Source organism: Rhea pennata, chromosome Z, assembly GCF_028389875.1.
Source record: "Rhea pennata isolate bPtePen1 chromosome Z, bPtePen1.pri, whole genome shotgun sequence".
Taxonomy (NCBI): domain Eukaryota; kingdom Metazoa; phylum Chordata; class Aves; order Rheiformes; family Rheidae; genus Rhea; species Rhea pennata.
In genome coordinates, this window is record NC_084702.1 from 589,059 (window position 1) to 601,208 (window position 12,150).

At 39.3% G+C, this 12,150-nt stretch overlaps 1 protein-coding gene across 7 annotated transcripts in view; it reads left to right on the top strand.

The window, feature by feature from the left end:
• Positions 1-12,150, top strand: part of RNF38 (ring finger protein 38) — a 115,020-nt gene that overhangs the window by 80,280 nt on the left and 22,590 nt on the right. For all 7 annotated transcript variants that reach the window (XM_062599572.1, XM_062599570.1, XM_062599567.1 and 4 more), the window contains 3 exons: positions 6,356-6,549; positions 7,889-8,102; positions 10,323-10,490. In XM_062599572.1, the coding sequence (XP_062455556.1) occupies positions 6,443-6,549; positions 7,889-8,102; positions 10,323-10,490 (489 nt within the window). In that variant the 5' untranslated portion in view covers positions 6,356-6,442. The remainder of the gene's footprint in view (positions 1-6,355; positions 6,550-7,888; positions 8,103-10,322; positions 10,491-12,150) is intronic.

The following is a 12,150-nucleotide window of genomic DNA, read 5'->3' on the forward strand; positions in this document are numbered from 1 at the left end:
GATGAAGAAGTTGAACAGGATGGGAACCAGTACTAAGCCCTGGGGGATGTCACTTGCCACAGGCCTCCAGCTAGACTCCATGCCTCTGATGACAACCCTCTGAGCTCTGCCTTTCAGCCAGTTCTCAAGCCACCTCACTGTCCACTCATCTAACCCACACTTCCTGAGCTTGCCTAGGGGGATGTTATGGGAGACAGTGTCAAAAACCTGGCTGAAGTCAAGGTACACAATGTCTGCTGCTCTGCCCTCATCTACCCAGCCAGTCAGTCCATCAGAGAAGGCTCTCAGGTTGGTTAAGCAGGATTTCCCCTTGGTGAATCCATGCTGGCTACTCCTGATCACCTTTTTCTCCTCCATATGTCTGGAGATGACATCCTGAAAGAGCCGTTCCATTACCTTACCAGGAATGGAGATGAGGCTGACGGGCCAATAGTTGCCTTCTTGCCCTTTTTGAAGACAGGAGTGACTTTGGCTTTCTTCCAGTCCTCAGGCACCTCTCCAGTTCTCCAGGACCTTGCAAAGATGATGCAGAGTGGCCTGGCAACAACATCCGCCAGCTTCCTCAGTACCTGTGGGTGCATCCCATCTGGGCGAAGGAATTGTGGATGTCTAGCCTGCCCAGAAGGTCTCTAATCTGATCCTCCTCAACCAAAGGAAAGTCTTCCTTTCTCCAGACTTTCCCCCTCACATCCAGGTTCTGGGATTGCTGAGGGCTGCCCTTAGCAGTGAAGGCTGAAGCAAAGAAGGCATTCAGTAATTCTGCCTTCTCTGTATCCCTTGTCACCATGGCCCCCACCCCCTTCAGTAGCAGACCCACATTTTCCGCAGTCCTCCTTTTGCTCCTGATGTATTTGAAGAAGCCCTTCCTATTGTCCTTGACATCCCTTGCCAGACTCAATTCCAGCTGGGCCTTAGCGTTCCTCGCAGCATCTCTACATACTCTGACTGCATTCCTATAATTCTCCCAAGTAACCTGTCCCCTCTTCCACATTCTGTGTATTTTCTTCTTCTGCCTGAATTTGGCCAAGAGCTTCTTGCTTACCCCTGCAGGTCTCTGTTCCAGTTAGATTCCCGGGGGCCAAACATCTGGTTTGGCAAGCCAGCACAAACTCACACGCACACGCACTCTTCAGTAGCAAGCAGTTTATTAGTAGATACTTACAAACAGACCAACCCGATGGTAATCTTGAGAAGGACCACCTCAATGCTTGTCCCGATCGTCTGCATGGTGAGAGAGAGAGTCGGCAGGCACAATCTTTTCGGGCATCCCCGAGGAGGCAACGTGGTCCTCTGTTGTGTAGCAGCCTCTCCCTCCTTCAGAAAACTCCGGCATTTATGATTATTCACGGTAGGTGGGAGTCCCGGCACCTGGGGCCAACAAGTGCAGGGAGTCTAGCCCAACTCTGCCCTGGTTGCATAACTGGGCTATGATACTGTGCACGCGTGCAGACTTATTTCGGGGGCCACATTTGACTTTGGGGGTCGCTATTTCACTACTCTTCAGCTTCTGATGTTTATGTTGACTGCTTCTCCTGGTGATTCTGTGGCTGTATGTGACCAACCGCTGTTCTTTCTCACAGATTTCCAAGACCTTGTTAGTTACTTATTTGTATCCTGCTTAACACAGCGGTATTGTTCTAGGCACTAAAAAGTTACAGCACTAGACTATTCTCACCAAGTATCAGGTGGTACAGATAAAAAAGTTACAACACGGACCATTCCCATCAACTATCACGTAGTACGGATAGTCTCCTGCCCCTTTTGCTGCACTTCTTACTCAGAGAGATGCACCACTCGAGCTTGGAGGAGGGGATGCTTGAATACTAGCCGGCTCTCTTGGACCCCGCTTCCTTCTAGGGCATCAACCCATGAGACTCCACCAATTAGGTCTCTGAAGAGCCCAAAGTCCGCTCTCCTGAAGTCCAGGGTTGCAATCCTGGTTGTTGCCTTAGTTCTTTCCTGCAGGATCCTTAACTCCATCATCTCATGATCATTACAGCCAAGGCTGCCCCCAACCTTCACATCTCTGACCAGTCCCTCTCTGTTGGTAAGGACAAGGTCCAGCAGGACACCCTTCCTCCTAGGCTTCTCCACCATTTGTGACAAGAAAACACTGAGTGAAGTCAAGGAGAAGTCTTGGCTATGTTTGCTTCTGAAAGAAGAATTTGTGGAGGGAAAGGGAAGCTTTCTATTTATTGTGAAGAAAGTTTCAATGAGATACTGAGCAGTTTCATTTAGGTTCTTTTTGTAGAAACAAGGAAACTTCAAATTTTAAGCAAGATTCTGAACTTGCTTTTCAATGAGTCTGAAAGTGATGTTGCCTCACTTTTCAGTCTTTGATGTGCAAAATGGTTCATTTACTGCCCTCTTCTGCTTGAAAATGCAAACATTATTCATCTGTTGTTTGGGTAGGCAGTGTTTGAATCCTCATTCAAAGAGAGGGAGATGAAATTCAGCCACAGTTTTTATACAAAAAGAACTCTTAAGCCTTCCAGTGAGAGCATCTTGAAAGATTTCCTAGAGTGTGACAGTGACCTAATGGCTGGTTATTCTTTTGGTTATGACCAGCACCTATGTTGTTAGAGATCTATTTTGGCATCGCTGATGAAGAGCTACTGTATAGTATGGATTTAATTAATATCTTACAAAACTTTCTGCAAATATAGCTTTAAAATGTGTTAAGTTGAATTAATCCAACATAAACATTATTTCACAGTTCTTTGTACTGTTTTGTTTGTATCACCTCTAAGTGTGAATAATATTTTTTGAATTGTTTGCTCTTTCACTTTAAATGACTTCGTGCTGCTTAGGTGTCTACTCTTAGTATTTCATAATAAAGGTGGAATTATTTATTTTGGCTTTTTAAATCTATTGCATTACAGTTACCTAAGGTTATGGAAATTAAGTTGTTTAAAAGGACTTCTTCAGGCAGTCATATTTTGCTAAATGTTGTCAAATTTAAAACTGATTATTCAGAAATAAGTGCTACAATATTTGCAGAGACAATTTTTTCCCTACAGGAGTACTCCTGTTCATGTGTACTCAGTTGTAAGTGCATATTAGAAGCATACAGAGGAAAGTGATAGATGCTTATTCATTGTATGGACCATTAGTCTAATGTACCATAGACTTTCTAAATGCTCAAAGGATGAGAAGTTTGTCTGATATGTATTCTTTTAGTTAATGTTCGTGATTGAGATTAAAAGTTAGATTTTCAGGCAGGATCGCAACTTGAAGATGTGAATACAAGAAATTGCAGTAAAATACTGCCTTTAGAAATGCAATTAAGAGGAACATCTGATCTTTTCCCATTTTAGGACCTAAATTGGCTCCCTCTTCTATCTCTACAAATGAAAAATGCTGTAGTTAGGATGCGTTGCATCTTCGAGGAAGTAATTACACTGTCCAGCCCATAAGATTACCTCACATTTGTTTCTTTCCAGCAGTCTGAAGTGTTTCATATTGCTTGACATTTAATAGAGTCAAAAACACAAGGGTTTCACTTTGAAGAGTCGGATTTTTACTATCTCCAGGCAGCTACAATTAACTTTTTGAAATGATTGTTTTGTAGTATTTCTGTGACCTCTTGTATCAGCTACTGAGAGACTTTTGCCATCCTTTATTTCCTATAGAAATTTTAAAAAATGAAATGTCGTGTTAACTTTTTACTGAAAAATTAAAGTTTTAGAAATTGTCCCGCTATATTGAAAGATTTTAGGTGCCATTAAACTCTCCTTGTGCTTATAATGTGGATTTGAGAGGCTTTTTCCTTCATTTCCTGAAAGTGTAAGTCTGCTTGTTGCATTTTGTAATTAAACACCTACTAGGTCGAGTTCTGTTGAACTGCAACCTGTGAAAGTCTCAGATACTCCAAATGACACTGTCTTGTCATAGCACTTTTCTTGAGAGGCTTTTATTGCAGTTGTAAAATGCCTTCAGTGATAAAAGTCAATTATTTTTACAAAATCCATCTCTTGAGTTAGCAATTCCTGATAGAAAATAGAGGTAAATTTACTATGATATATACTATTACTGATTTTTATGATTCATTTAAAAAAAATACAAAGGGTTGGGTTAGTTACAATCTATCAGATTTTGCTTCCTATATAAAACTTCCTGAGGAGAAGACTCTACTTGAAAATACTCATTAAGTAATTCCTATGAGATGAAGGTACTCAGATAAAAGTTATTTTTAAAATAAAGGTCTTGGTATGCTGAGGATGGCAGCAGTTCTAAAGCTGTGATTAGAGGTATAGGGTAGTTTCACGTGTGAATTATTCCTCAGTGCCATTCCATGAGAATATGCAGAATGTTGAAGAGAAGAGTGATTTTAGATATTGACCGCAGTTGTTCTTTGGTTATAACTTCCTTCTGTAGTGGTTAATCTTCTAATTAGCTTTTGTGTGTGTAGTCTTCATGGTTTAACTGGAGCAGAAGAACACCTTTTGGTGTGTTGTCTTCATCAAAATACCGTATAAATTGGAACAGCATTTAGACAAACCGCAAAAAATTACTAAAAGAAAAATAAACAGAAGCATAACAAATTGCTGTATGTGATAATATTCCTGGCAATATATTTCAACTGAAGAATATTTTAAGAGTGAACATGCTGTTTAATCTCCTTTGGCACTGTTATATATTGAGATTCCCTGTGGCACAGAGGTAAAAATGTATTGAGAGTATCTAACCATGAATTGTCTGACTGCTAGGGATAAGATTGGCTTTTTTTTGTGTGTGTGTGTGTGTGTTCTGACATTAAGTTTAATCTCCTGCTAGTAGTAACAAGATGCCTTTAAATATAAAGCAATTTGTGTAAGCACTCACCTTGTTCTTTTTCTTGAATTAATATTTCAAATAAGGTAGTATTTTTTTTTCCTTGCTGGGTAAAAATGTGCTGCCAGGCATCCTGTTCGTGTTGCTCGTTGGACAGAAGAAAAGACGCCTCGCAGAATGGCTGTAAAAAGCAGTAGTAGTCCCAGGGAATGTTCTGGATATTAGCAAGATGGAACAAAGGAGATTTTGGCAGCAGTCGTTGTTTCTGAAAATATTGTATTCCATGAACAAGCTGTTGTACTTATGGACTGATAATAACATAGATCACAAAATCACACTGGCTGTAGCTGGTTATTCCAAGTGCTTTTTGAAACTGACATAAAAAAATACTGAATTTTACAAGATTCGTGATTTGTCTGTCATTCCTTATACTTTCCCACGTGCTGTTATAACCCTGTTACAATCATCACATGGGAATCGATTTGTTAATTAAAGCCAAGACATAACTCTTCCCCTGCCCTCTTCTCCCCTCTCCCCCACCATGGTATCATGGTAGTTCATGTATTGGCATCAGATTTTATGTATTCATGCAGTAAGCTGTAGAGCAGATCTGTGGTTTCAGTTATATGCTTGTTAATAGCATGACAGCTTGTAATTTTGACAAAACAGTGGCAAGGGAGTAAAGGGATGTTTATTGCCTTTGCATCTGGTTTCTGAGACATCTGTGGGAAGTTTTGACAAGAATGGTAACTTAATCCATCTACTTAGTATGTACCTATAGAGATGTGAGACAGAGCCAAGCATTTTAGGCAGAGACATACAATGGAAAGGAGAGGTAGTTATTTGTGTTCAGGACCAAATGGGAGAAAGTTACTTGAAACTGAACAGCTTTTTATCATTGACAACTATAGGTATAGGTATTGTCTAGTCTCAGCAGAACTTTAGTGAAGTACCCGAACTTAACCAGTGAATGACTGCTTTTGACCAGATCACATGTAAGTTCTTGCCAAAGGCCCTTATTATACTAATAGGTTGAAAGGTGAAGTGACGTAATTAATTCTGAGTATCAGAATTCACATTGGCTGCAATACAAATCAAATGCCTGATCAGCCATGTAAGAACTGAAATAAGGCTGAGATACAATTCTGAGCTCAAGAACTGTATGGCATCTGTTTATTAACAAGTATGGATTCCGTTGGTGCAAATACTCTGTGTAGGCTTTTTTTTACATGTATCTGTGGCCTGTAAATGTTGAGAGGAAGGGTTAAAATAAGATCTCTCTTATTTTCTAAACAGTGCTATTTACTTTTCAGATATAATTTATTTTTACTGGCTATTAGGGTATAAGATGTTTGCTGCTGCTAAAATTTATTTTGGTAATAATTCCTTTCATGGTGAGGGAGCCATCACAAATTTGCATTGTGAAGGCGATAAATTGGTAACTACTGCTTAATTTCATGTTGCTTTGTTCTAGTCTGAAGTAAGCACCTCTCTCTGAGGCTAGCTGCAAAAAATAATATTAAAGTGTCTGTGTGGATTGTAGCTCACTCATCTGGAGTATTTTCTTTTGGCACTGATATAGAGTGAAGACAGTCCTAGTCCCAAGAGACAACGCCTTTCCCATTCAGTCTTTGACTATACAGCAGCATCACCAGTCCCATCACCACCAATGCGACCATGGGAGATGACATCAAATAGGCAGCCTCCTTCAGCTCGGCCCAACCAACACCACTTCTCAGGGGAACGATGCAACACACCTGCGCGAAACAGGAGGAGGTAAGCAAGCTGTTTAGGTTAGGGAATGGTATTTTATTCTCTTTCTTTTCAACTCATGGGGCATGTGTTACAGGCAACACTGACTAGATCCTATGAGAAATACATTAACACTTCCTTTGAATTGTAAATTGCTACAATTGCAACTGAAAACACCGTTAAAACAGTTTAAGCTGGTACATGTTCTTGTAACTTGTGTGAGTCAGCCCAGCCTGGGGGATGGGTTAACATTAACTTTTTTAGTTATGAGCCAGCTTCTGTCTTTCATTCTGCACTGGAGCCATAAGTATTTTGAAAAATGTAAGGAAATTAGAACAAAAAATAGAATCTTACTTCTCTTCAGGCTACTTTTAAACATATTAATAGTTCTTTCTGTAGTACTGCAATTTTCGCTGCAGTTGCACTTAATTATTTTCTTACATAAAAACAATTTAAATTAAGGAGGCCTGATTGCAGAGAGTGAGGAGAATAGCATATTGTCATGTGGTTGGTAAGGTGGTTGGTTCAGATGTTGTGAGAATTACATTTTTATTTTGCTTTTTAGCTTGTGGCTCATAAAAGCCCTCAAAGCAGAGGTTTTGGAATAAATTCAGTTAGTTGTGGAAGAGTGAAGTTTTTTATGGCCAGGCTGAACTAATGCCTGAATTACATCGTAAGAAAGTATAAAAATACAGACTTCTTTACTACTAAGATTAATTATCCAAAACACAGGCTTTCACCTCCCTATAACTGGGCTCAAAAATATCGAGTCATCTAATGCAAGTTAAAGCACACTGCTCACTATTTGCTTCAGAGAAATACTGTAATTTTATTTCTACTAAAATGGAAGTGTCCATGCTTTTTCACAAATGCACAATATTAGCCATGATTAGAAACATATGAATAGTTTTCTTCTCCATAAAGCTTGTCAGCTGTGATCATGGAGTGGCAGTTTGGGGCAAGCTACTTAAAAATACACTGTTTTTTGTCTCCATTTCAAGTCTACAAATCTGAAAGCTTTCCATCAGTGACATTCAAAATGGCATGGCTCTTCATACCGCTTGTCAAACTTGAGAAAGAAATTGATTTGCGAACTTGCAGTGGGTATAGTTTGATACAGTGGTGCTTTATGGGGGCATTTGGCATTAAGTTACATTCTGTTAAACACTTATGTGGAAATGAGTTTCAGTGCTAATGCTTTAGCCTGGAGTTGGTGAGAAATTACCCTCCAAGCTAATAAAACTTCCAGTAAAGTTTTCCAGTGTCAAACTTTTCTTGATACCAGATTCTCACGTGTTCTTAGTTATAAAGAAAATTTCATGGGCATTTACGTAATCTCTCATCTTTTTTGATGTGTTTCCAGTCCTCCTGTTCGACGTCAGAGAGCAAGGAGAGATCGTCTGTCTCGACATAATTCCATTAGCCAGGATGAGAACTATCACCATCTCTCATATGGACAGCAGCAAGCAATAGAAGAGCCACGAGCCTTTCACCCACCGAATGTATCTCCTCGTATGTTGCACCCAGCCGCTCACCCGCCACAGCAGAATGCAGTGATGGTTGACATTCATGATCAGGTAAGGGTGTTAGAATTACAAACCTGAGGATCTTGTGGAATTCTTCAGGATCTCCCTAATCCCTTAATTAGTTGGCAATGAAGATCACATAATGAAAATAGTCCTATTTGCCCTCATATACAGCATTTTATCTCTTGAGTTTTGTTGGTGTATGAAGGGCTGCAGCAGGTAGTGAAAACAAAAACCCAGAGTCTTAATAGAGAAGAGTGAAAGCTAACAAATTGTCAGTGCATTTATTGGCATAGTTTTGTAGGCCTCTGGCTCACCCTTTGAATTGCAGTCCTTCTGCTTCTGAAGTTAAATTTAGTTTAAGATACATAATAATTAAGTTTGTATTTAGTTTTACATGAAGTGCCTCTTAGGAGTAAAAAAAAACCTCAAGAGTGTTTAAATATCAAAATACGTTATTTAGGTAGATTCATAATGCTTATAATTGACTGTCTACATAATGGCATTTTTTCATTGCCACATTAGCCATCCTATCTTCAACCTAACTCCTCCTTAAATGGTGTGAAAAAATGAGCTCTCTGGATAGTTCGGAAAATATATAATCAGGTCTTCTCTGAAACAGGAATTGGTACAGAATTCCATAATTGGGGACCTGTAAAAGAAGTTATCCTATTGATCCTTTTATTTTTTTTTTTTCCTTCTTCCTCTCCTCAAAACAGCAGGCTACAGCACAAGTCTATTAGTTGCTTTGTAGTCATGAACTGTGGCAGAACTGGTTATCTGGATATCCAGTTCTCAAACTGCAGGTGCATAAAATGCAACTCTTAAATCCGTACTTAAAAGCTCATTTGCATTCAGTACAGCTGCACACCACTATGTTATGTTTTGTGTGCAGAGCAATGTTCAGTAACGAAGTATTTACATCCGTGATTAGATATCAGTGTTTCCAAACTTGCTGAGTCCTTCTATGGTAGTGTTTTTTACAGGCTACTTCAGGGAGAGAACTGTAAGAGGTCATTTTTTCCTCCATATACTGTAAGAGCAGTAAATATTCCTGAATCAGTCATACCCAGCATTGCACTGGATGTCCAGCTACTGTTGCATGAAAGTCCCTGATTAACCTCTGACAAAATATCTGCTTTTGTTCCTGAGCCAAACTAGACCAAAGTCAGTGCGGCTCCTGAGAGTGGTTTCTGTCACTAGCGATACAAGGGTTGAGGGTTGAGTTCAGTAATCTCTGTTCCTGTTTTGGCCTCATCCGTTGGTCAGTTCAGTAGGTTAGCTGTCTTTAATCTACTTGTTCTCAGCTTCATAATAAGCTGTTCTTGCTTGTTAATTTCCCATAGGTGGGTTCCATTTTTTAGCAGATCATGAAGGAAGACGGAGGTTTGAAATAATTACTTCCTATGGATTTATGCTCCTTTGACACTAATTCTTTGAGATTTTCATCAGAGATTTCATAGTTAATGTAAAAAAACCTGATTAGTATCTAGGTCCGGATAGTATCCGGCCTGCTTTTGGTCTGGTGATTAAATTTTGCAGAATATTGCTAACCCAAAAATATGTATGCCTAGGTGGGTTTTTTTAATATGTCCTTGGATACTTAGTCTGATGCCTCAGTCATGTTTATAAGTATGTTACCTCTCTTTTTGAGCTTTTCAGTTACCTTTCTGTTACAGTCAGATTAAGAGACATCCTGTGAATGTTGATCTAAGCATGAGTCCAGAGACTGGCCACTTCGAAGTAAAGAAAAGCTATAAAAAGTTCTTTAAAGATATGAGCCTGTGACTTATCATTCAATTAGTCTTCCTTTCTGAGATGAGAAGATTCTTTAGCTACTTGTCGATTTTTTTTCCTTTATACTTTTGGTTGGCTTTTGTGTGCAAGTTACAGCCTTCTTATTTTATAAGGGCTAACTTTAGCGTGTGTGTGTGTGTGGGGGGGGGGGGGTGTTACTGTTCTGAGATGCTATTTGAGTCCTCCTAAGATGGGTTAGAGGTTTTAATTTTTTAAGCTGAGAAATCCCTCCTGGCCTTGCACTGAAAGCAGTGATCTGAGTAATATTCCATTGAGAACAATATTTTAAAGAACAGGAATTACAGATATGTCCTTCCTTTTACACTTTGTTTGTAAATGTGTTTTTTCTGGTATATTCACTTTCTGATAGGTGAAAGTTTATTTTGCCTGTCATGCCATAATTGTACTTAACTGTTACTCTGTTACTGTAAACTCTTAACAGCTAACTAAAACTTTCTTTTCCTTTTGCTGCAGATCCATCAGGGCACAGTCCCTGTATCATATACAGTGACAACAGTGGCGCCACATGGGATCCCACTTTGCACGGGTCAGCACATCCCAGCCTGCAGCACACAGCAGGTTCCAGGGTGCTCAGTGGTTTTCAGCGGGCAGCACCTTCCAGTCTGCAGTGTGCCTCCCCCAGTAAGTGGATTTCTGTAATTATACCAGCTTTGATCTTGGACATAGTAGTGGCATCTTGAAGCTTTACTTGGCGTATGGTTTTCATTGCACTGGAAAAAGCCTTTATTTCTTGTGATAAATTGCAGTGACCTAACAGTGTAGGCCTGAGAACTGGTAAATGTATAGTGCTTACCTAGTTGCTTTGTAGAATCACGACATCATATGCTTATGTTTTTTAATTCCAAATAAATGCTAGTTTATGATCTGGTTTCTCATCAGCAACTATTGTTAAGCTTATTAGGCAGCTCACCGAGAAAAACTTACTAAGTTGAAGAGACCTTGCACAGGAATTGGTTATGCACAGAAAATGTCAGTGGCATCTCCAAAATCAGTTCTTGTTTTATTTTCCCCCTCCTGAGAACTGGTAAGATCATGAAAGATCTGTAGAAACCAAGTTCTTTTTTATTTGCAAATGCTCTCTGAAAATGAATCAAAGTATTTGTCTTTAGTAATGATGTTTCTGTCTGAGATATCTGTAAACTGAGTTTAGTAGGTAATTTCTGCCAACTTAAAATTTGACAGAATTTGAACTGTTTTTCCATAAATTTTCATGTCTGTTGGAAGATGCTATTTTCCAGTTACATTCTCATGGTATGCTATCCTGTGGTGATTTCATCAGTAAGTGCTCACTGGCATCAGAACTCAAGTAGAACTGTCTACCCCCAGAAATTTCACTTGTGCAAAATGAAGGTTGCAGAACACCCACGAAGAGTTGCAACTATTTTTCTTTTTTCTATTGTAAATCTATAATATAATATATATTTAAAAACCTCTATATATGACTATATAGTCTGGTCACTATTTATAATGCTAATATTCATTTCCACTGGGTACCCTAGTTAATAGCTTTGATTGTCCAAGCAGTGGTCACCTACATGGTTTACTGGATTTTTACTGGCTTGTCACTTGTTAGCCTTTCCCATATTACTGTTAGGTGTATGTTTTGTGACCTGAGGCCATGAATAAGCCTGTGGCAATGAAGAAAAAACCACCTAACATGAATTCCTATTTCTTTGTTTAAACTACTAGTACCAGTCTAACAAGCTCTGGTTGAAGCAGCAAAATTGAAGAGTGAGGAACAGTAGTTTGCATTCCTGTTATCCAGATGCCATTTATCCCCATTATATACACCATCTTCTCCGGCTTACTGCTGACCAGTCTGAAATACTTACAGGTGGTATCTCCCTTTAACTTTCAAAGTGCTGAAAAGCTGTCAGTGTGTATCCCTGAGGCAGGATGAGAGAGAGTTTTTTTCTTCTCATTACTGTCTCTGTCTTGAGATCTGCAGGTTTTTACTGCCTGATACAGTTTTGTGAAGGAAAGCAATCTCAGAGTGAGTGCACACATAAATGCAGCAATGCTTGCATAGTAGATTCAGCAAGTCAAGAATACAGTATTTCCTAAAAGGCACTAAGCAACATCCGGAGAAAAATCTTCTAAAGCTTTATATTGGGGCCTAAGGGAATCCAAACAACACATTGTTGGTGCACTCCCCTCTCAGCAGTTCGTTGACCACAATTTGCAAATATTTTAGAATTCAGCAATGCAGCTCTGTTTTAAATATATACGTGAATAGAATTATGTTAGTTATACTTAACCAGTACACTGACTTGTGCCTCGT